General features: G+C 40.0%; 3 protein-coding genes across 3 annotated transcripts; 1 reads left to right on the forward strand and 2 right to left on the reverse strand.

The window, feature by feature from the left end:
- Nucleotides 1–1999: 1999 nt before the first annotated feature.
- LOC145443751 (trafficking protein particle complex subunit 2-like) lies at nt 2000–3911 on the reverse strand. The gene has a single exon (XM_080321709.1). The coding sequence runs from the start codon at nt 3909–3911 to the stop codon at nt 3459–3461; it is 453 nt and encodes a 150-aa protein (XP_080177835.1). The 3' UTR covers nt 2000–3458.
- On the reverse strand, nt 3906–6741 carry LOC145443749 (synaptobrevin homolog YKT6-A-like). The gene has a single exon (XM_080321706.1). It carries the CDS (start codon nt 6623–6625, stop codon nt 6023–6025), a length of 603 nt encoding a protein of 200 aa, XP_080177832.1. The 5' UTR covers nt 6626–6741; the 3' UTR covers nt 3906–6022.
- A 3623-nt stretch (nt 6742–10364) lies between these two features.
- On the forward strand, nt 10365–22463 carry LOC145443121 (nucleolar protein 11-like). Its single transcript, XM_080321116.1, has 15 exons — nt 10365–10666; nt 11410–11580; nt 12129–12350; nt 14146–14287; nt 14361–14446; nt 14912–14969; nt 15039–15115; nt 17343–17501; nt 17562–17606; nt 19146–19342; nt 20180–20308; nt 20504–20557; nt 21322–21400; nt 22081–22152; nt 22217–22463. Exons 1-15 carry the CDS (start codon nt 10538–10540, stop codon nt 22442–22444), a joined length of 1848 nt encoding a protein of 615 aa, XP_080177242.1. The 5' UTR covers nt 10365–10537; the 3' UTR covers nt 22445–22463.
- Nucleotides 22464–24318: the final 1855 nt, after the last annotated feature.

The raw sequence follows: 24318 nt of genomic DNA on the forward strand, positions 1-24318 counted from the left end.
CTATTATGTAGTGCTAAATATTGCATCTTTGTTTGAGACCAGACACGTTTTCAGTACCCTCTCGTTCAATGGTCTATTCACAGCAACGTTAAACTTTGTGTTTATAACTAGAAAGTTTCATCGACGTTAGCTCGAGATACAAAATCTTACCTCTGTTATTCTGGTCGCATTTGCACAACACTAATATAAAAGCAAAGATACAAATTCAATGGGTAAAGGGCAAAGAGCAATTCGATAAGATTGCACAATTGTTTCGTTATTCATCAGAGGTGATCAAGTTATTGATGCTCGGGTATAAAGGTATGACTTGAAAACACGTCTGAAGCGGTCTTCAAATTATTTGAAATGTGACAGAGAGTTCAGTTGCGAGGACCGAAAATTGCATGCCATATCTGATTTCGGGAAAGCAGATAGGACAGCTATTATCGCGTAAATGAAGCAAGTAGCGTCAAAATCGGTCGCACACTTTCAGCAGTTGATCCGACATCACAACTTTCGAAATCGCAAGATGTATCTTCGCGAGTGAAACAACAAATACCGATAAAATCTTTAAATAATCCTCAGTTACAATTCCTCTCATAGAAGTGATGCAAACTTCTCCCAATAGTCCATTCAAGTTTCCAAAACAAGCGAGTAGTTTTTCCTTAAAAACTGTTAAAATATAGGAGAAGTGGACCAAAAACGCAACCACTTGTGCAAGCATTGCAAGTAAGCAAACCCTACATGAGTACTCTGGAAAAGTAGTACCTTGTTACACACCACCTTATATCATCAAGCATTAAGTGCTCATCCGTAAATCATTTCACATTAGTATCGGTATGTAAAGCCAAAACAAAACCGCTCGAGCAACAACAGCTGACCACCTCTGGCCCAAATTTCTTTACATCCTGCCCCATCATATTTTACAAACCAGTTAAACGGACCGACCCAAAGCATCGTTAAACGAGGGCCAGGAGAGCGCAGGTACAAACCTACGTCATCCAAGCACTATTCAATATAATCGTAACACGACAAAAAATCTCAAGAACCATATAAAAAGCACAATGAATTTCACTACATAGCAACACGTAACGACACTTAAAAAAAATCAGTACAAGAAAGTAAAAAGCAAAAAAACGCAAGGAATGTCCTATCGTATGACTGACAGTTCACCGACGTTAGCGGTAAAGAGATTCGGCAAGTTCTCTCCGCAGGAAGATTGTGTCTCGGCAGTACCGTTCTCGATACGGATATCCCCATTCAGGTCAAGTCGAGGTGATAGCCACTGAAAGTGTGACGCTCGCCTCCTGTAGAGACGTCGTCAGACTTTCGGCTGGTCGTTTTTGCGCGATTTTCGAATCCGAAACGACTTGAGACGAAACCTCTCTCGTATCGGACGCGGAGAACTTGAAATCTCTCTCCTCTTCGTCCTCCTCATCGTCGCTCTGCGAGGAATCTGCGTCGCCTTCGATGTGCCGCATCTCAAAGTCCGTAATGCTAGGCTTGCGAACCAGCGACGCAGACGTCTTCATGAGGATGGTCGACTTCAACTTTTGCTTCGTGTAATCCGATATTGAACCGGTGCGGTATATTTTTCGGTGCAGCAGCACTCCAGATTTTTCATTATCAACAGATTTTTCCTTATCATCGCTATCCTCAACACACACCGGCATAGAAGAAGACCGTAGTAACGGCGCTCTGACCCTGCTGGGCACGTGCAGGTGTTTCAAGCGAGGGTCCTCTTTCAAACGTTTGGTGCGGTTTTCTTGCGTTTGGGAATCATTTTTCGTCGGCGAACTCAAACCCGACGCTTGACTCTGCGCTGGCGTGATTTTCGTGTACGACTTCTCGCCCGATTTCACGATAGTGACGCCGGCAGCCGGCGTCTTTCCCTGGTCTTTATCAACGGTGTCGCTTTCATTCGATACATTCACGGTACCATCTGCTGTTTCCTCCATTTGAGATCGCGTATCTTACACGGTAATAGCTCGGACGCGAGGCATGTTAAGCTAAAATGTGACTGTCAAAATAAACAGTGAAAATCAGAAGCGGTTGATGTATTTAGAGACTCGGAGTTGCTACTAGGGTTGAAGTATTATTAACAACATAAATATCTACTCGATAACGAGCAGAGGCGGAAATTTCAAAGACAAACAGAAATCACTGCGTGTAGAAGTAGAAAATGTACATCTGAACGGTACTTCGTATACGCTGTTTCAAAATGTAGATTTGGTCGACGGGTAGCATATTGCTAGAAGTTAATTGGAGATGCCCATTTTTGAAACGGCAGGACGCATGATCGATGGCACTACAAATAGGTACAATTTTCAAAAACATATCCAGTACTTTGATACAGTGGCTCTTTGGCCTGGTCGTCACGACAATTTCACTCGTATTCAAGCAATGTAAACCAGTGGCTCTCAACCTTTTTGAAGTTGCGGACTTGTGAACCTTACAGAAACTAAAATACATCAGAGATTTAATTACCGTACGACAAATGCATGCAACTTCATGTAATATTGGAAATTCATTCATCGATGCTTTTTTGATACTTGATATTTCTACATGGTTTTATTGAGGTTTCAGCAAGGCGGAGCTTGTGAATTCATGTTAAAGATCGCTAACCTGATTATAATTATATCCTAAGAAAGAAATGGGTCTTCGCTATTTTCTAGCCTTTATTCAACTGCCAAGTATCGCTTAATTGCATTGTCATAATTTGTCGAAGTTTGTTTGAAAGTCTCCCGAGCTTTCACACGTAACTTGTGTGAAACTAGGTGCAGGCTAAATTCAAACAGTTTCTTATAACACATTCAAACTTCCGACGCATGCTCAAAGTAGACCATTAACTCTCTAATTGCGACACCACAAAAATACGTTCCATACTTCTAAATTAATTTTAACGTTTTATTTCTTTTATTAATAAGCAAGCGCCCAACTTATTGCATTCTGCAATTGAGATATAAAATTCTATCTCGCGAACAGTCAGGAAACTTGTCTCATACCGACGGTTGAGAACCACTGATGTTAACAATTGACATATCTTAACACCACATTCTGCTTTATAATATATAAAGCAGAAGAGGAGGTATAATAACATGATCACTTGAGTAAGAGATAGGCCTACAAGTAAGCAAAACCTACTCGACTTCTAAAGAGAAAAAGTAGTAGTCCGATACTGACGAACTCTTGTGAAAATTCGCAATAACAAATATTCAACTTATGAAATCGGATTCTAAATCCAGTTTGCAAAAGAATAAAGACGAGTTAGTAATATGCGGCCAACCGACTGTGATAACAGGGCGCCTTCATGAATAATGAAGTTCAAAATACTCAACCACAGAGAAACCCCATGAGTCACTGGTCGCCACGCTAAGAATAGCTCCTCTAATCCCAGTGTGGAAATAAGCGCGTTATTGCACTTAGTTTGAGATAATATAGGTCACACGCTGTAGCCTGAAGATCAATGCGGGGATTTCCTACAGCAGGTGTCTCTGCCCGAAGAATTGCACCTTCCTTTGAAAACTATGCGACTGGATGCGAGTGTTTTTTTCGTAAAACGGATTCATTATGAACTTGATGTAGACTTCGTACACCTCGTTGAAAAAGTTCTTGATCCCGTCCTCGTTTTTGACGTCGTGCAACAGCAAAAATCGCATTCCGCTCGCCGTTACAAAGGCCGAGACAAACCACTCATTAAATTTATCCACCGTCTTCAAATACATATTATTAGTTTTCCACATGTGCTCGTCGACTAGATCCAATGCCGCGTGGGCGATGAACTGATTCATATGTCTATTATCATCCTTTTTGGCCGCAGCGGCCTTCGGTGTCATTATCTCCTCTTCATACACTGGGTTATCGCTGTGCTCCACGATAACAAAATAATAGCTTCCAGGCATATTTATAAGATTAGTCCACACCGGCTGCATCACAAAAATAAAACAGTAAAGGATAGAGCATCCACTCTCTAATACTAATCACATCATTGAGTGCTTACTTTGTATATACACCATGATTACACATAGCTTTGCATCACCACTTGTGTGTTCGACTTTATACACAATCTTACAAGTAATGCAGCGGCCTGTCATAATCAATCGAGCACCAAACATACTTAATAGTACTTTGAAGAAATATACCATACAAGGCATTCCAATTATAGACGTAATAGGAGCCTTTCAGCATTGTTTATTGTTAAATCATAAGAGGATATGGACAAAAATGGCCGAACATAAGAGTCCATCAAACATCTACAGCCTATTTATAGAATTCAGATACATAGCAAGTGAATCGGTTCTATGTAACATAGTGGTCATTATAGAAATGAACACCATCAGCATTGAGATAAATCAGAGGAACACATTTATAAAATCAGCAACCAGCACAGCATGAAATACATTGACAGGGTCAAATTGACTGAAATTTACCACATTCAGACCAAAAGTGTATATCTCGAACTCACTCGAGCACTTGGCCAAGACAGCATTTGGTGGCTGGTCATGCAATATATCAATGAGAAATAGAGAAACATCAACACAACATACCCTAAAATCAAAAGCCGGCCCAAGTTTTCAGGACACTTTCCGGGTGGGGTAACAAGAAAATTTTCAGTCAAATTTTAGACGGATGTAGGGTTGCCATGGTGTCAAAGACAATAACTGCGGTGCAAATTTATTTCTCAAGACTCGTTCTATTTAGAAATCCTTACCACACTATGGGCCTTGATATGTCCAAGCCTTTTAGGTCAGCCACCCTGATTATATGAAAAATTAAGGAACTGTAAGCAGTAACAACATATCAAGGATTGGATGAAATTTACGAATTTCTCAGTGTCACACAAAAAACCAGAACACTGTTGGACAGTAAAGCAAATATTACAAATCTACCCACCCCTGTAGAAGTACCCTAAGGTAACAGGAGAATTGCATGGAGGGCATTTAACCATAAAGAACCCCCATGTATCGCAATCATACCAGTATATTGGTAACAGAAAATATAACATGAAACGCTAGTGAAATGGATATCACACAAAAATTGTAAGGATGCTTCTACGTACACACATTCTGTGCCATATTAACCAGAAACGAGTATGTCCTTTTGAACACAGCGTAAAAGGAAGAATTGACAGACCTTCAATTCACATTATTTTATGCTACAACTGCTCTCTGCTTGAATAGAAAACGAAGATCATTTGCAAGATTCAACATTAAAATAGGTATGGAGCACGGAATGTCGTTATTTTGGCAAGAAACAAAACGAAACAAACTCATCTTACAAATTTGATGCAGAGTTAATGACACGAAAAACATGAGTCTTCCACGGAGCAACTAGGGCAATAAACCGGATATTATAGATCACAAATGTGTCATGCTCAGTTGGAGTCTACCTTGGCAACTCTTAAACGCCTTTTCAGTGATGCCAGTTATCATCAATAATATCACTATATGCACAATCATAATCAAATCACAAAGTGAAAGTGATCATCCACCGATGAAATTGACTATTCATTTTGAAAAAGTGGAATTGCTCGAGTCGACATTTGAAACCAGGAGTAAATTAAAGGTAAATGTCCAATTTGGGCATTTCAGCCGTGCTAGCAACACAGTTCTTATCAATTTCATCCTTTCCCGCTGTTAAAAGGGCACTGCGGTATAACTATAATGTCACAATTGAAGAGTGAGTAAGAAATTTCAGGAAAGAGCCATTTCTCTCCGAGAGTCACCATTTTCAAACTGCAGCAAAATGATTTTCACGAGCGGACTTATTGCACTGCATCAATCTCTGTGGTATCAAGGTCTTGCGTGTGTTAGGCTCATATCACTAAAATTCCATCATAACATTGGCTGACATCTATCTGAAATTTGTTCTACGGGTGGTACCACATAGATTATTGAAAAGCAATAGGGCCACTCGTGAAAATCGTCCAGCCGTAGTTCGCATACGGTGGCTTTCTGAGGAAATGGCTGACGCCCAAATATTTTTAACACTACCAACTTTAATTTGAGACCCCATCATAATCTATAAAATTCAAACAAAAAATTTATTGGATAGTACAGCACCAAGAGTTCATTTTTTTGGATTGCTTATAAAATGCTTTCGATTGCGTGCTCAAGTCGTCCGATCTCGCGACCAAGTCATCTAACTTTTCGCCGCGTTGCATCAGCGATTCCATAGTGTCATGCAAAATAATTTTGGTCTCATCGAGTTCATTTTGCACCCGAGTCATCGCGTCGGCGTGTTTCGGGTCTTGATATTTCGAAAGCCACTCTGGCAATTCCTCGTATTGAATACCGACCGAAGGGCCACTAGGCCAGTCTTTCATAGGCACTTTGGAAGCGAAGTCTTCGCAAACTTTCGACATCATCGTAAACACCACTCTTCGCGGATATTCATGATCTGAAATCACCACACATCCGAGTCTATCGTCTCTTATAAAGACGTGGCACATGTAGTTCTGTTCCTTGACGGATTGCCTCTGTCCTACTTGTGTGCGTTCGGCGCACACGGTGGTTGTGAACTTGAGAAATTCAGCCACGCTGGACCGCTGGAAGAATCCGAATTCTGTGACATCCTGCGCCGATTTTAGCGCGTTGACTTTGGAGTGAGCCTTGAAAACGACAGCAACCGAATAAAGCTTTACCATTTTATTATTTGATTACCTGAAATAGGAATGAACAATTTGAATTACCATGCATGGCTAAATCACAGCCCGATGTAGCCGCCTAACCATGCAAGGAAGTTTTTGAGGAGACTGTTTGAGGTACAGAAAACGTCAACAACTAGTAGCCTAGAGATTTCAAAAGAACTTAAAACATCAACACTTGTATGACCAAAGGAAAGGAAAGGACGTAGTTTATTTTTGTCCTTCATGTTTTTGCGGCATATACACCGACTCATGATATGCATACACACGATCTGCGCATATGCATACCATGAGTGCATGATGTGCATATGCCGCTGGACAAGGAAGTGCAGATATAGCCTTTACGACTTTCCAAGTCATGCACCACCCCTCCATGCTATCCCAGTAATGCATGAGCGCCAAGCAGGGAAGCCATGGATACCAGTGTTACTAATGAGGTCTTTGGTCTGACCCGGCCGGGAATCGAACCCACGACCTACCGATCAAGAAGCCGGACGCTTAACCATTACGCTATCTTGATCGGTAATAATAATATTACGATGGCACTGGCATAAAAATTTTGAATATTCGAGGCAAACAGATGGCTTATGCTCGATGTACTGAATGGCTCAAAAGTAGGGGAGAGTGGGTAGGTATGGGCCACTGTTGAGGTGTGGGCCACTGCCATATCTGGTGACTGTGACATCCCATATGGTTGCCAAGCTCTGTGATTGTTAGCAAAAGGCTCCAGACTCACCCATGTTACTCACAGCCATGAGGCCAGCGGAGTTTTTGACTCAGCTAGAGATATATAATTTTTTCGGCCTAAAGTAAATTTATTTGAAAATAGGGAATTTGGGTTTGAGTCCACATATGTGCATGTTTAGATCAGACTTACATTTGGTGTGAAAGCTATAGAAATATGCTGCCTACAGAGTATAGTTTTAATGCTTTGTCAATCTCTCGGATCTTGAAATTATGGTAAGAATCCCCAAGATGGAGTGTTTGAGGTATGGGCCTTTTAGCAGGTTGGGGTATGGGCCGGCCCATACCTCAATAGGCTGGGGTATGGGACAGCATAACATATACCTGAAATCAATATTTGAATGATCCTATTAAATATATTTATCTCTAGAATACAGAATGTGTTGGTCTTATCCCTCCCATATACAATCACTTGAAAGTAAATCATGAAACCCATAAATAGCCAGTTTTCAGAGTCAGATCTGAGCTTGGCAATATGAAACGTTAAAGCATGGGAGGGAGAGAAGAATGCCGTCAGTACAAAATTGGTGCAGCTACATTAAACAGGTATATGGAAAACCAGGGGATGAGTCTCAAATGAAAAAGATTTCAAAATCGTTTTCCAATACTGTCTTTAATGACGGGGAGAAAAGTTTTTGGCACAGTATGTCATCATAATATGCTCTAATACGTATCATGGTTTGTCACCCCCACTTAAATAATAGATAGAGCTGTGACATTTGGATTTGATGGGGTAGTTGAGGCAAAAGAAGCATGATTTCCTAGTGATTTTCATGTTACATATCTTTAGTTATCTTGTTTCATTGTGCGTTACGGCTTTCAATCAATACGGGAATTGAAATATATGAATTGTCCACTTCCAGCCCAGCTTTATATCAGTATATACAAATTGTTGGTAACTGTGACAAGAGTTGAGGTTTGCAGGATATGAATGGCATTTACTGATTCAATACAGACAACGGCCCATACCTCACTACCCCCGGCCCATACCTCGGAGCCTATTTTTTACTTACAAAAATGATGTATTGTTACAAAATTTGATGTCACTTCCAAATACATGGGTATTTTAGCTTAATTCTACCAGTAATAGTTAGTCAGATAACTAATGATAGTCTATACCAAAATTTAGGAATATTAGACAAAGTTTGGCCAAGTTATAGCTTTGTAAGATTTAGTGGCCCATACCTACCGACTCTCCCCTACTCCTATATATTGACCCTAAATCTAAACTGTTCACCGGGTCAAAGCCAGGACAAATATTGGGGTTCATTTCGATACAAATAATATTATTCAAGCAATTTTTCGGTCTGAATAACTAAGCCTGTAGCCTAATCTACAGCCTGCAGCCTAATCTACAGAAGGCAACACCATACCACTACACCATCTGATCCGTGAGGTGTGAGGATTTGAAGAAAAGTTATATTTTAATTTCTCATCATAACTTGGCAGCAAGAATCCTATAGGTAATAGGACATTTATGTTTTTGTGGCACATACACCAACTCATGCTAGACATACAAACGATCTGTGCATATGCATACCATCAGTGCATGATGTGCACAGTGCATATGTCGCTGGACAGTGGAATGTGACATGCATATACAACTGCTCAATCTCTCTTGTTATTGTGTTGAATTTAAAGCTTTACAGAATGTCTACGTACAACCGACGTTGCAGCTGACGAAAATACCAATACCGTAACTCCATAAAATTTGTTGATGCAATTATCTACTCTACTCCAAATCCAATTCAATGATGAACAATGAACACCATTATCAGGACTATACATCAACATCACTGGTATCTGGTATCACAGCAGTCAATTAGTTGACAATTTGATGTGCGTCTATACAATATTCATTGTCAACTTATACCCTGCGAATCACGAGTATCATTACATCACCATCGCTCAAGAGATATATCGCATTCTCATTAATTCATTCATAATTTCCACGTCTCCGAAAATTAGTAAGCGCCTTTCTTCCTGCTTGCCTTTACCAGTTGTCATCATCAATCTATTTTGGGATCAAAACGACCACTAGCCGGCAAAATCATTTGTGTGGCTCAGTGCTTTCAAGAGACCTATATAAACAAAATATTGATTTCCATCTAATCCTGTACGATTTCGAAATCGGTAATGCTGATTTTTTTGTATCCTAAGAATATTTTACCACTCAATTTTTTTATGTTTTCAAGCAAAATTCTCGTTCAACCTGAGATAAAAAAAAAACTTCAGTTATCAAGTGAGATAAAACTGTATTCCTAAATTTTCCTACTATATTTAAAAATTTAATAATAGTATATAAACAAGGCGATACACCAACCAAATCGTTATACATTCGTTGGTCCAGTGGTTTAAAATGGACAAGTTTCTGGAGTCACCCACTTATTTACATATGATATGGTTGATCGCGTTCACATGTGGCTCAGAGCAAATGTTTTGATTATTAGCTTCAGCTGGCCACAAGATAGATCGGAGTGTAACCAACTAGCAATCAAAAATTGTCTCAATAAGCTAGTTGTGTCTTGTGTGTTCTTTTCTCATGTCAAATTTCCGGTCTCATTTTTAAGACCACAGACCATGTTGTTTCTGGATTAGCAAAATTCGTCTTGAAAACAAGAACAAAAATATTGATGCATCAAAAAACAGTCTTAATTAATTAATTAATTATAAGATGCGCTTGTTGGTCTTATTATGATTATTATGAAGGTCCGAATGATCGTGACAATTCTGTATGGTCGTAAGCAGCTGAATCTGTCTCAATTTTAAGACCTCACTCCACCAGTAAGACGGAAATTGCTGAAAAAGATACCAAATCATCCTAATGTGTTAAATTTGAGACCAAATTTATCTAATTTTTTTGTAGCGTAGGCCGTAGGAAATATCGGCGAGAATATGTTATATATCGGTATCGGCTCAAAATTATAATATCAGTCTGATCTGATGGCTCTTCTCATGTGAGTCATGTCCACAAATCATTGTTTGTTCCTCATATTTCACATTTTGGTTTTGTCTTTATTTTAGAAACTCGGTGTTTTTTTCTCAATCTCTATACTTGTATTTATAATTGACAAATCTAACGTTTTGTTACAAACCTTGAGTTGAGTGAATACACTGGCTGGTCGTTGTAAGCTGTATATACACCGAAAGATTGGGACTTAACTGGAGATGACGACATTGGAAACTCCACGGTTATTGAGTGGGAAGGAATCGTACACGAACGTTCTGGGAGTTTGTAATGTTCCCGACTCCAACCAAGCCTTGATAACACATGACGCAAGAGCGGTTCTAATCCAGGTGAGCCTCACACCAGTGCTGGAAGTTGATTGGGTAGGCTCAATGTTATATGTCTGCTGTGAATTCGATATCTCTGTTTGGGCCGTTTGGGGTGTTCTAAAGGATGTATCGTAATTGCATGATTACTATAGGTTGAATGGTGAAAGATGGTGCATCGAATTTATTTTGATATTATGACAAAGGAGCATGGGGTGTAATTAAGTGCAGCCCCCCACCCTCCGATTCTTAGAGACATATTTTTAGACAATTCATAGACAAATCCCAATTATCATGTCCCATAAGGTGTCAAGAAATAATGTCCTGCTTCTCCCTAACGAAATAGTATTCAACTTGAGTTATCGCCAATTGGAGACTGTTGGAAATAACTCACAGTGAGGTTACAACTGACATCCCGCCAAATACTCTCGAACAAGTATATAGCAATTGAAAGTTATATTAGACACTGATTAATAATGGAGATGAATGGTAAATATGAGTTTACATAATTTTGAGATTGGTTCAGCTGGTTAGCTGTAAGATTACCACTTTTGTAGATTGTATTACGAGCACAGGAACTCGTTAGTTAGCGGGAAAGTATATTCCTTCCAATGCGGCAGTACAAGCCCATTGACCTTTGTTGTAGTCGAAAAAATTAGTCTGCAATTGAAATACAAACCGAATGTACCATAATTTGGGTCTTTCATGATGCAAGTTCCGACTCAAAATTTCTGGAATGCTATGCTATATTCAAATATGCATTTCAGCCATATGATGGAAAAGTTATCCGGTCCTGGAACTGTCCGAACGCAAAGGGCCGGAAGATAACCGCACCCGGAATATTCTCAGAGGAAGAACAGGAATTTGTGTTCATACAAAACAAAAGGACGTTACGCACACTGAAGTTGCATAATTTCGACGAAAGTGAAACGTTTACGGTAGAAGATTTATTTTCTCTTGTGACCAGACAATCTTGTTTGAGTAAAGAATTTGGTCGGTTTAGATCTAAATATTGTTCCAAGGATTGAGAACCAGCTAAATCTAGGTGCACTCGAGACGTAATTCCTCATAAACAAATATTTAAAATTGAACTACAGTAACCACATACCCGAATGAACCAACCATAGCACAGTGTTCAATGCTTCAGAAAAAAGGATAATATTTCGCTGCAATGAGATCTCTTGTCTGAAACGCATTTTTCGTCTTTGTAGCCAAATTTGCCATTCTTGGTGATAGAAATATTCAAAATTCTGTAAGTGCAACTCATAATATTAAACCAACTCATGAAGTTACAAGTTCGAAGAATTTTCAAACCTGATTCGAAACCTTTGACTGCTTGCACTTGGACCATTACAAAACTCCTTTCACTTGAGCAAGTTTGACTTCTCTTAAAGTAGTATCATTAAATTGGAAGCACATATTCAGTATGGAGCAGAGCCCATTAGCCCAAACCACAATGATTACACAGACGCCATCTTTATTGCAGGTCAAACATCCTATCCACTGCATTGCGACTCATCCCGGTGTGGAGCCAGTTGTAATATTCGAAGAAGGCTCCATCCACTTCCTGTCAGACATCCTGGAAGACCCAAAGAACATATCGCCCTGCTCTTCCGTTCCCATTAAAATTGTAAAAATCATGTCCGTCGACACTGCGATTCTAGATGACGGTAGTCTCATGATCATGATTGTTTGCTGGGATGAAACGGTAAGTCATTTGCCAGTGATGCCGTAATCTAACTTTTGAGCAATGTTTCTGAGGCTATTGGTCGAGGGAGCGAATGTTTTCTCTTGCTATGCTGCTGAGTATCCATTTGAATGGGAGGCATTGGTAGAAAATCATTATCTGTTATCAGAAAAGTCACCAGTGGTAATTAACTGCCCGTTTTTTCGAAGAACTATTTTATCGACAGGAATTACTGCTAGGCCTACGACACCATCTTCCATTGAAGCTTTGAAACTTTGATTAGCATCCAAAGCGTGAGGCTACAAGATAGATAGTTTTGACGAACGAATAAGAAAACATATAAGTTTGATGAAAGTAACTTGCTTACTTTTCTTTGCCATTATATGAAAGTAACACAAGTTCAAATTCGCTTTTACTATTTATAGCGTCTTGGTGAGTTGACTCTGCCTGACTAGAATCTTGATGCTCAACTCGGAATGCTGAGTGCTGCGATGTCATGTTATCTTGTTTTGATAACTGCGTAGGATCATTATGATATTGGCCAAATTTTCAATACAATTGTCTATTCTAGCTCGTAGTGGCTGAAACTTCCATTCCTCGGCTCTTTGCAGTCGAATGGTCCGAGTAACTGTTGAACTGCTGTTCAAATAACATTTTCTTACAATATCGTCACTTGTTACAGAATTAGCCACCGTAAATCCTGCTTTTTTTCAAATTCAAAATTTGGATGGAATCGAGCCAAATTTGCTGTACATCAACTTTTAAACAACATGACAATTTCGTGGAGTGGTTGGGTAATTTGAAAAAATTTAATACTGAATTTTATTTATCAAATCTGAAATTTCTCCTCTAGTAGCAAAGCTTCTACGGGTTGTAGTCGAGGTGAATTTGGTGTGTAGCGTATTTTAGGTAACCTAACAAATTTATCAAGTAGCCAGTAAAATAGTGTCAGCTGTGGAAAGTAGTGTCGAATTCTCGTGGATAAATCAACTCTTAGTGGCAAGGACTGTATACTTTCAGTACTCGAAAAAATTAGACCCAATTACCACTCATAACTAGGGCAATTTTTTTACCTGAAAACCGAAGATTTTGACCTAAAATGTCAAAATTTTGAAATTTTTTTACCTTAAAAAACTTGATTTTGTCCTAACGTATGCATATACAAATTAGGTGTTTTCCCACATAATGTATTAATTGTACTAGTTATGTTCATTTCTGGCTCGAAATGTCAGGCCTTAGTTCGGCCTGAAAAACTTTTTTGACTCAAAAAGAGACAAATTTTTTCATGAAAAACATTATTTTAACGAATTCCGGCCCTATGAAGATTTCCAGTAGTTACATCACGTATTATGGTAAAAATAATTAAAATCTGTTGTAGTACAACAATGAAAGATACTTTCCTGCATTCTCGGATAGAAAGTTGTGCGTGCGTACACTGCTAGTGACACACCGTGTTGCTTCATTCTGCATCACAATTTTTCATCATGCGCTTCTTGATATAAGAACCATGCAATGCCCAAGCAGTATTGCTTCAGTTAGGATTTTGCGGTACCTTGAGCATAACACCATGTCAACTTATTTGTTTTATTTGAATGTTTATGATTCACAATGAGCAGACAATGGGCCGCCCACAACGGTAGGCCTATAAAGTAGGCTACAAGCTGTAAAATGTCAAACGATAAGTTCCCCGGCAATGCAGAATCTACATTACAAACGAAATGCAGGTTTTGAAAGAATTTTGACTGTTTACAATTTTGACTTTTTTTGACATGTCAAAAAAAATCGCCCTACTCATAACGCATCACTTCTCGTTCAGAACCCGCACTTGCTGACGGCAGTCATGAAGCCTGACGAAGACACACCACATTACCTGCAGTCGCCCTTATTAAACGAGGACTCGAGTCTGGTATCGACTTGTTGTCTCCGGACAAAAGTGGGCCCGTCCTACGCCGTTTTATGTGGGTGTCGATTAGTTGGTGCAATGCTTTCTTAAAGTTCACTCTTGTAAGCACACCTTGTCTTTTTACGCAGGGAGTGACGGATGGCTGACCACTGTGAAGCTATATCGTACATATACGTCGTTAAATATCCAAGCTGATCGTGTGATGCAACTAGAGGTGGGGTCAAAAAATTTTTATATTTATTAATATTGTTATTTTCGTCACAATATCCATTGCAAAAATACATATATTTAAAATGGAAAACTTTTCGGGAGTTACTTGTGACGAGTTTCTGTACAATTTGCAATATCCCATTAGTTTGATTTGTGTTTGTCATACCGGTATGTCGTTTTACCTGTAACTGTACTTTGTTTGGTGTCACCGTTGTTGCTATGCTTATTTCATGGTAATTCACAGGCTGTTATAGCATACTTTGCTATCTTGGTTTCACCTAATTGAATCTGTTCGAATCCGTTTAGTGTGACGATAACTCTTGATGACAAGCGCCTGAGAAGTGTTGAAGATAAAATATATATATATATATATGTATATTGTTGCGGTAGATATTGTGTTGAGAGCAATCTTCTAGTTCTATACCACTGACCATCTATTTGATATCTTTTTATTCCATTTCCTTTATAGGCGAATAAGGATCGCAAGCTGGTCTCTATCTGCCCAGATCAGGTCGTCGCGCTTTCTGGTATTATTGCTCATCCCGCAACATTTTCCCATCCCACGGTAACGACATTGATGTGTGTTATTTTGGCAGAGGGTAAGCTGGAACTGATCGACATCAAGTTTGGAAGTATACTGCAGACTCTGGACGTAGTAGCGGATATCAATCGAGTTAGTTACTTGATTTACATGGTTTTACATCTCTAATATACGTCAATCTTGTTGGTAACTAACCAAATAACTAATTCACTGGTTTGGTTGGTGTCTGGGTATAATTATTCTGATCTTGGTAAAACCCAGATCAATGTTTACAACACTCTGTTCTCGCAAATAAAATCTCACGGGTTCAATACCCATGGCTGTCCTCAAAGAACCCAGCCACTGACGAGACGAACCGGTGCCCGCCCCGGCGAGCCTGTAGGAATAGGTTGCGACAGCAAGGACATCGTCGTAAAAATTCAGCCAAATCATGATACGGGTGATTGAGCTGTAGCAGCCCACACGCGGGATGTTAAGATCTGTAGAACACTTTTTTTTTATCTGTCTGCCGTTATTGCGGCATCATAGAGTTGCCAGTATGAAAATAACAGGGGGGCAGGCTTGGATAACCACATAATTCTTATGTCTAGTGAGACTGATGACAAGGGCAAGTTTCTGTAACTTTTTTTACAACTTCCAGCAGGTTCCTCAATACTCAGGAGTTTGTAGTATGGTGTTTTAAGCTGCTTGGGGGAATATATTGCTACTTTATGCAACTTTTTTCGATTTTTCGTGCAACCAACCTACTGGAAATATGTGGCACTATATGTAAATTGATCGCTTGATTATTTCATTGTCGTTTAAATTTGAGGTCCTTTCTGATTTGACGTACATTCAGGCTAGATCAGTGGTTCCCAGCGTGGGCGATATCGCCCCCCAGGGGCCGATTTGGCAGTCTAGGGGGGCGAAAACGGACGAAGGGGGCGAAAGCAACGAAGGGGGCGATGGCGCGTTAAAACGGCAATATTGGAGTCGAGACCGCAACTACCGCATCCCAAACTCCCCAATTGGAGGTGGGGGCCCGAACTCGAGGGGGGCCCAAAATTATTTTGTGAATTAACAATAATTATAGAGTAATCTTTTAGAAATTCATGCAACTTTTTCAGAAATTTTTCGCGCGGCGCTCGATTTAATAATATAATATATCTTGATTTTGTGGTACCCGTCACCCAACAAAAATACGCATGATTTATGGAAGTGGGAGACTTCGGCGTCGATCATTACTGCGCCACGACGCACCAATACATATGAAGTTAGAGGCCATATAACATGCGACTCCGAGAAGTGTGCCAGAACGATCAGCTGCGAAAAGGCCTTGGCCGAAAAGGAATGCCCTTGTGCTGACAGGAAACTTTGATATACATATATGTTTAATTGTCCATAGGCGCCTCAATGGCTGGCGTCGAATGTTCCTGTCCTGGCGACCTTAACCCTACAGGACAAATGCCATCCCGCAAGGAAAAAATTATTTGCCAGTACAGAAATACCAATTTGAAATCATGTGCGTCTTTTAGTTTGGTACGTTTTGACGATTTCCATATCTTCTGACATAGCAGATATAGGAGGTCACGAAATAGCATGATGTAACGAAGTCAATATAACAACGATTCCGACCGAAGTTGTTTAATTATTATTTAGGGGTCCTACCTTTTCCAATACACCAAACTCAGTTCTACCGGTAAATCTGATTACGCTAGCAGAAAGAGGATAAAAATTGATAGCGATGTGTACGCAATTCCCGACCATATTGACCGATTCAAACATGAGTTTATAAATTTATCGCGCTTCGCGCGATTAGGCGAAATACGGTGACTCACCAAACAGTACATGAAATAGAGTATAGCTTATATGTAGCGACAAAAGGCCCACTGGCTGAGGGAGGTCTGCGGTTTGGCTTATCACCCTATGTGGCCAAAGACCAATGTTTGGGGGGCTGACGAAGTGCTGTTTTTAGTTGCCCAATATTTGGGGGGCGATGATCGGTGTGGAGCTTCAAAAGGGGGCGATGAGCCGAAAAAGGTTGGGAACCACTGGGCTAGATTATATTTTCACTGGGTAACTTTTCAGGCTATTGATTTTGTTGAAGTCGCCAACACTGAGTTTTGCTACAGTACCTTCAATACTGATCGATTCGAGTATTTCATACCCTGATAATTTCAAGGAACTTGTACGTGAATGCAACTTTTGTGGTAAATATATGCAAGTCTCCACGGATTTGACAAAAACTCGCCCTACTAATAATTCTATAATTTTAAACTGATTTCTAATTTGTAGCCTATAATATACAAATTTACTCGAGTCGAGTCCAACTTTTGGTGTTGGAATATATTCGCAAGCTGTAAAAATTTTACCCCGCCAGATTTTTGCCCTCGACGACGTTCTCGTGTTGGACTCGCCCGATAAAGTGCACAAGGTCGAGTTCAAGGTCGGCGCCTTGACGTTGTCCCAAGCGATCATGAAAAACGAACAGGCCAACGCCGTGAGCATGCCCAGCTGCCCCCAATGGACGCAGACAAAGGTAGTTCGAGTCTGTTCGAGATCTTTTGTTTGTCATATTTATTCTTTCGCTGTGTTGCAGGGATTCCACTTTTACGACGAAAACAGGATCAAGAAGCTGGTCGACGTAAGTATGCTGAGAGCAGGGTTGTAATGACCATAGTCGTGACTTGACTTGAGTCATTTTTTCAAACGCGTAAAATCACTCGACTCGAGTCAATTTCTGTATTCAGTAGAGTCCTTGTGTATGATTCATACTGAGTCGTATGACTCGAGACTAGGCCAGGCAAGACAGACGTTTCATTGTAACTTCGAAGAATAGTAAAGTCACCACATTCTTGGTATAAAAGTGAGATTGACTTGTGACTCGGAACCTTGCGACTTGGTTACAACCCTGGCTGAGAGCAAAGGGTAGCGTGGGACATTATGCACTATAAAAATCTGGGTAGGTAATCCGTTGATTAAGTTCTGGAATTGTCCACTAAGAAGAGATATGAATATGTGGTCACGTCGTTCGAGGTTCTACACGGCGCATTCAATCTGAAATCTTCACCGACGTTCTTCTTAAATGTTCAATGGCATGCAATATTGAGTTTTCTAACCAATCAACCTTAACGAACCGTATTCTTAGCCAGGCCCATTGTACACACGCGTATAAACATCTTTACGAGTAGGATGTATTTTCAAGAACCTAATACACCACAGTGGAGTACAATGACAATTGAAGGCAAATTGACTTGCATGATTCCATTCCTTGATAGTATCTGTCTAGAGAGTTGCGACTTTGAGATATCGTGTAGCGTGCTGCCTATGAATTATGTTAACCTAAAAAGGCCTTGAGCGTCAATGTCGTTAGTATGAGTAATAATAAAAATTTTGTCGTGTTGGCCATTGTGTAAAAAAGGTATGGGAAACGCTACTCGACTGTAAACAGCAGTAACACCGCGTATATTTGTAGTGCATTGTAAGTAAAAGTAACGATTTTCGAGATGTGTCACAGCTACTTCAAGTGGAAGTACAAAATGAAGATGAAAAGTATCTGAGCGAGTAGTTTCCAAAAGTCATCTAATTGAAGGGTTGCCTACTTGCTATTGATGAGATAAACGGATATGGCTATACTTTTGAAAATTGATTCAATTGCAGTGACTCAGGGCTAATTCTCATAGTTTTTGTGGCAAATGATGCAAACGTCAGCTATAACTGCTTTATAAGTAGTCCAAGCATATAAACACTGAGTCGGTCGTTCAAGCCACTTTTAAATATATATTTCAGTTATCTGAAGAGCTTCTTGGAGGTACAGCACTTCAATATACCGCTGAATAATATATTCATATTGCAAAATTGAATATTTTTGGTTGACACTCGTCAGCTACTAGTAGAGAATCCTCGATAATTTGAAATTTCATGCCGGTGATGTCACATTTTGTGATACGATTGTTGACATATAACGTTTTTTTCTAATTCTCTACTAGTAAATGACGATTACCCCTGACGAGTGTCAGCATCAAAATTTCGGGTTTATTTCCATATGAATATAACTATTCAATTTCAGTATCTGTTCGATGTTGTCCCGGCTGATGTAGTAAGGCCCTGCTTTTTCATATGCTCTGATTTTTCATTGCTCATCCGATGTCGGTTAAAATTATTTTATATCGCGACCTCGCAGGCGAATTCCCAGGCGAAATTCGAACGCTTGTGGTCGGAGTTTGTGGGCATTCACAACGAAACATACATGGAGAGGTTCTACCGTACGGATACGATGCGAAGCATTTTCGACAAAGTGGGAACGGACGACGGCAGAAAAGATTTTTGGCCACGCGAAACTTTACTGAAAATTGTCGACACGGGTCATATCCAAGGGAGGTGAGTGACATTCAAGACGTGGGACCTCTGAGGCGTGTGGTTGAAATTCTACCAAGTAGGCTATGAAAAAAAAAAATGGTGTGAGTGGTGGTGAGTTACGAAGTACTTCTCTATCCTCAAGTAGATTTTGCGCCACTTTTAGGCTACTACAATTTTATTTCGTCACAGGATTTATCTGCTGAATCAACTTGAATTTCTCTTTTAAAAGATTAGTATTCATAACTGGGTTGTAATGACTCGAGTCGGGATTTTCTGATGACTCGACTGGACTCGAGTCATTTTGTCAAAATACTGCGCATGACTCGATCCAAGTCATATGACTCGAGACTCAGACGGCCAAGACCGACATTTCCTTGTAATTTCGAAGAATAGTTATGTAACCACACTATTGGGATTTTGTCTATTGGTACTGGTACTTGATAATGCGACCAGAAACTGCTAAAAGTGAGGAAAATTAGTGAAATATATATGCGTACCATTCGATATCACCAAACAGTTATAAAAAGTGAATTTAACAAGACTTTAACTGGAGACTGAGCAGTCAACACAATGACTTTGACTCGAGTCATAATACCATGACTCGGACTCGACCCTCTGCTCGCTGACTTGGACTCGGACTTGACTTGGTGGTGAATGGAAAATGACTCGACTTGACTCGAGTCAAAACTATGAAAGTGAGATTGACTTGTGACTCGGAGATTTCCGACTTGGTTACAACCCTGATACATAATTACAGTATGGTGAATGACGAGTTGGTCTGTATTTTCACATCACTCGCAATCTTCCTTATATGTCTGCTATTTGTGCCGTTTGGTTGCTAGTTATGACTATTCGCAGGTGGGCGCACGGACTAATTTCACAAATACTTCATAAAGAAGACTGGGAATTCGCACGTGTTTGCATTCGAAAATTGAACGAGACACCCGAGTCCATCGTCGTGCAGTGTATCACGTCTGTAATGACCCGGTCAGTATCTGTCTTTTGTGCTCTCTCTCTTGACCCTCCTGTTGTGATGGTTGAAATTTATTTTAAACATTTTTTTTACCTACATTTTTCTTGTCTGATACCGTAATGCTGATGGCAAAGTTCAAGTTCTGAGAATATTCATTTTCAGTTGTTAAACCCACTATCAGTAAGCGCCAACAAATATTTTTCATTTAGTTCTGAAGATGACACAAATGGAGGAACTGACGAAAACAGCCAATCAAGCATCATGTATCCTTTATAATCATAGTGATATGTACAACGTCTTACGATGTTACTGATAACTAGCAATGATATGTGCCTGGCTGCGGTATTTGGTGCACGAAACTGGACTCGTTATTTGTAAAACCGATGCCTTAATCCCAGGGTTCCCAACCATTTTAACCGTGTTGACCCCCTTTGAAAATTTTGAAAAATCAATGGCCCCTCTATTTTTAACCTTATGAAAAAATTGATTGATTTAAAAAAACGGTTTATCCAGTATCTAGTCGTTAGAATGATAAAGTGATATAAATAGAACGGAAAATGAACATGATAGTACCTTAATTAGTCATTACGTATTCAGTTTTGTGATGGTTGAGCTTATTTTTGCTCTTATAAAATGTTTGGTGGTGAAAAGAAGCCAGCCTCATGTCATGATGAATATCCAAGACACTGCGATAGTGTTTTGATTTGTTTTCATAAGTAACGGCGCGCAATGGCATCGCTATTTGATCAGGCTTAGGGTACCCTTTTCCCCGAGATAGGGTCTAACTATCTTTCTCTAATCTCAGTCGAGTGGCCACCTCTTCCTGCAGCTTAAATTTTAATTTATTTTCTTTGACTTGATCGTGATAAGATGAGTTTTTTTAAAGCTTGCTATCATTTCCCCCTTCTTGAAAAATGCCCATGGCCCACCGGTTGGAAACCCCTGCTTTATTCCGTGTCTGGTATTGAGCAACAATTTTACAAGATTTACTATTTTTGTTTGTCAACCTTGACTCGTGTGATGTCAGGCGCGAAACCATTCAGTTGGAGTACACCACGTCTATTTTGAGGGAGGAATTAACCGCGATGCCATTTCCTGCGGTTCGGGTAGGTGTTTATCGCGGTGAAGAATATGCAAGCTGTGTTTGTAACATTTTCGAAAAATTGGTTCTACTACCACTGGTACATTTTTGACTTCGTCACTTCTACTGTGTCTGCTTTTCTAATACTTTCAATACTTGCAACTTTGTAGGGTGAGAATTTTTCAATTACTTTTCACTACTTTTGCATTGAAATGCTGCAAAACCTCGATTCATAAGCACTTGCCTGTAATACACCATTTATCGGCAGTTTTATGAAGGACGAGTTTTATTTTTGGCGATAGATCGCAGTATATTGCAACTTTCTCCACGCGAGTCTACAGTAATAACTATTTTGCGACTTAGTCTGTGTGGTCACAATTGATTGGTGATCGATCATCAATTTGCGCTGTTCGTGTGTCTGCTTGTCGTTCGTATGCCTGAAATCGAAATCTTTCTCCTTTTTTGAATTTGTGGTGTTGTAATTGATAATACCAAACGTAGAATGTTGAACAAAGCTTTCTAGTCTGGATTTGGGAATCGGGCCAATTATAGTTCTGGTCAATTTCTTGTTGGGAAGTCCCTTGCCCAATGCTGGATTTTCAAACTACCGTTTCTGCAATTTTAGTACTTGAATTAGATCTTTTTTGTCCACATTACGCTACTCTGCTTATTTATAAACTTTCGCAAATTTTGCATTACTTTCAGAAATTTTTGGCCTTCCTAACCGGACTCCTCGAAGAATTGGGTCTCTCGTCGTCAGAACCGAGTTTGAATCAGGTATTGTTGGCTGTTAGAGTTTTGCAAGGCTCGTGTCGAAGCATTGTTACATTTTTCAATGCAGGTCGTTTCGTGGCTGAGCCTGCTGCTCGATTCTCACATTACCGAAATGGTGATGCTGGAAGACTGCTGGCCTTCGATACGTAGGCTGCAGAAGGCCGTGGGGTTGCAACACGAAATCTTTGAGGAGTTGACAACAATCAGCATGCTGATGGCCCGGATCGAGTGCAAGATGGAGGCTCCCAGGGAGAAACGCATGTATTATTATGTGCAGAGGATGCATTTAGTGTAATAAAGCCTATCTTGTAAAACTGGAGTTGGAATAGGAGAGGGTGGGCAAAGTGAAGGATAAATGATTGGTAGAGTCTGAATTTAGGGTGTAGGAGTTTAAAAGTAGCACCATCTTTTCAAGGCAAACAATTACAACGTAGTGCATGGATGGGTCCCGGCACACTGGTGGGCCACGGGAGCATTTGAGTTGGGCTACTAAGCCATTTGGAAAATTTTAGAAAATAAGGTAAGTTTAGTTATGTTGAACGCTAAAAATGTATTCATCAACCTTTTCATCCGACTATGATGAGACGTATAGTGGCACACGGAGTCATCTCCTCCGCTCAGAACTCAAAATACCGTTTTTCTCCCCACATTGCTAGGTGGATGACTAAAAAAAAAAAAAAAGGTCATCTTTTCGCTCAGAGCTATAATCACCGTTTTTCACCCGTCGGAGCTTCACGTCTGTGCTAATATATGGCATACCACTCGCAATTTGCTCTAAATCGGCTCTAAATCCTAAAAAAGAGGACAAAATCTCAAAAAAGAGGACAAAAGGGCGTCCTCCGACGACACTTTCAAAAAAGTCAAAAAAGAGGACGTATGGTAAGCCTAGTATATAATGACTGAAAGGTAATGCTGAAGTAACCCACTACTCCGACAGGGTCATATACTTTCACTGCCGGCCATCCGGCAGTCGACGAGCATGACCACATTCAAGTCGAAATACAAGCAATTACTACTAAATAAATACAGTCCATCCTCAAGATTACCGGACCACGACTGACCTATCGATCTCGCTTCCCATGACATGCCGCCCTATTTCTTGTCGCTTTCTTTTTCTATACTATCTTCTTTACTTTCATTCAGTGTGCATGCCTCCTCTTTACATCGCCTAGGCCAAGGTGGGTGTCCGATTCCATAGACAACTCCTAGTCCAGCGGTTCCCAACCGGGGAGGAATTCCCCCCTTGGGGGGAATTTTGCAATTTCTAGGGAGGAATTCGACTATAGAATTGTAACGGATTTCCCAAATTGTTCATGTTCGAACTGTCATGTAGTCTACCAGTTATATCCGAAAGTATGCTTCTTATGGCTGTTTTTTGTTTGCTTAAAGTATGTTCAAATGCTATTTGAAATTTCCTTTTCATATACAAATCCCCCCACCCCTATTTTAACTAGTTCAGATGTGCTGCGGTTCGCAAGACAATTTTGCAGGCCAGCGACGGCCTCTCAATCAAATATATCCTAAGCGAGTAAATGTCATGCCGAATCCATCACAATTAAGGCATTTAGTGAATGTATTTATCTTATATTTTCAAGTCAACATTTTCAGACAGTTACTAAATATTCCAACGTCATCGCTTCAAGTCGAAGAGATCGCCAGCCTTGCTTTATTTTTAGCGAACAGCTACCCGATCGAAAAAGGACATGATGAACTTGGTGCAATGTTGCCGAAACGTAATGGGTGTCCTAAATTTCAATGAGCCCCAGCAGGGAATCTGATCACGTGTATGTTATATATCAGGGCAGTAACACAGTCACCGGGCTCCCAGTCTCATGTAAATCTCACTTTCATAGTTTTGACTCGTGTCAAGTCGAGTCATTTTCAATTCACCATTGAGTCAAGTCCGAGTCCAAGTCACCGAGCAGACGGTCGAGTCCGAGTCATGGTATTATGACTCGAGTACGAGTCCAAGTCACACACAAGTCAACACTGTTTGGTGATATTGAATGATTTGGATTTATGATATACTAATTTTCCTGACTTGTTTCTTGTCGACAACTAATTTTCCTGACTTGTTTCTTGTCGCATTGTCAAGTACCAGGATCAATAGACGAAATTCCAACATTCATGTCCAACTGTACTTTTCTTCGAAATTACAATGAAATGTCG

The sequence above is a fragment of the Botryllus schlosseri genome, chromosome 7 (assembly GCF_051294905.1).
Source record: "Botryllus schlosseri isolate E-star chromosome 7, Bs_hap1, whole genome shotgun sequence".
In the NCBI taxonomy this organism is placed as follows: Eukaryota; Metazoa; Chordata; class Ascidiacea; order Stolidobranchia; family Styelidae; genus Botryllus; species Botryllus schlosseri.

Bases quoted from the DNA above. Each gene is read 5' to 3' on its own strand.
- LOC145443751 (XM_080321709.1), bottom strand. From the start codon at position 3,911: ATGCAGCCGGTGTGGACTAATCTTATAAATATGCCTGGAAGCTATTAT.
- LOC145443749 (XM_080321706.1), bottom strand. From the start codon at position 6,625: ATGGTAAAGCTTTATTCGGTTGCTGTCGTTTTCAAGGCTCACTCCAAA.
- LOC145443121 (XM_080321116.1), top strand. From the start codon at position 10,538: ATGACGACATTGGAAACTCCACGGTTATTGAGTGGGAAGGAATCGTAC. The intron at 11,581-12,128 runs GTAGAAGATTTA...TCTTTATTGCAG, and splicing joins ACGAAAGTGAAACGTTTACG to GTCAAACATCCTATCCACTG. The intron at 14,288-14,360 runs GTGGGTGTCGAT...CTTTTTACGCAG, and splicing joins CCCGTCCTACGCCGTTTTAT to GGAGTGACGGATGGCTGACC.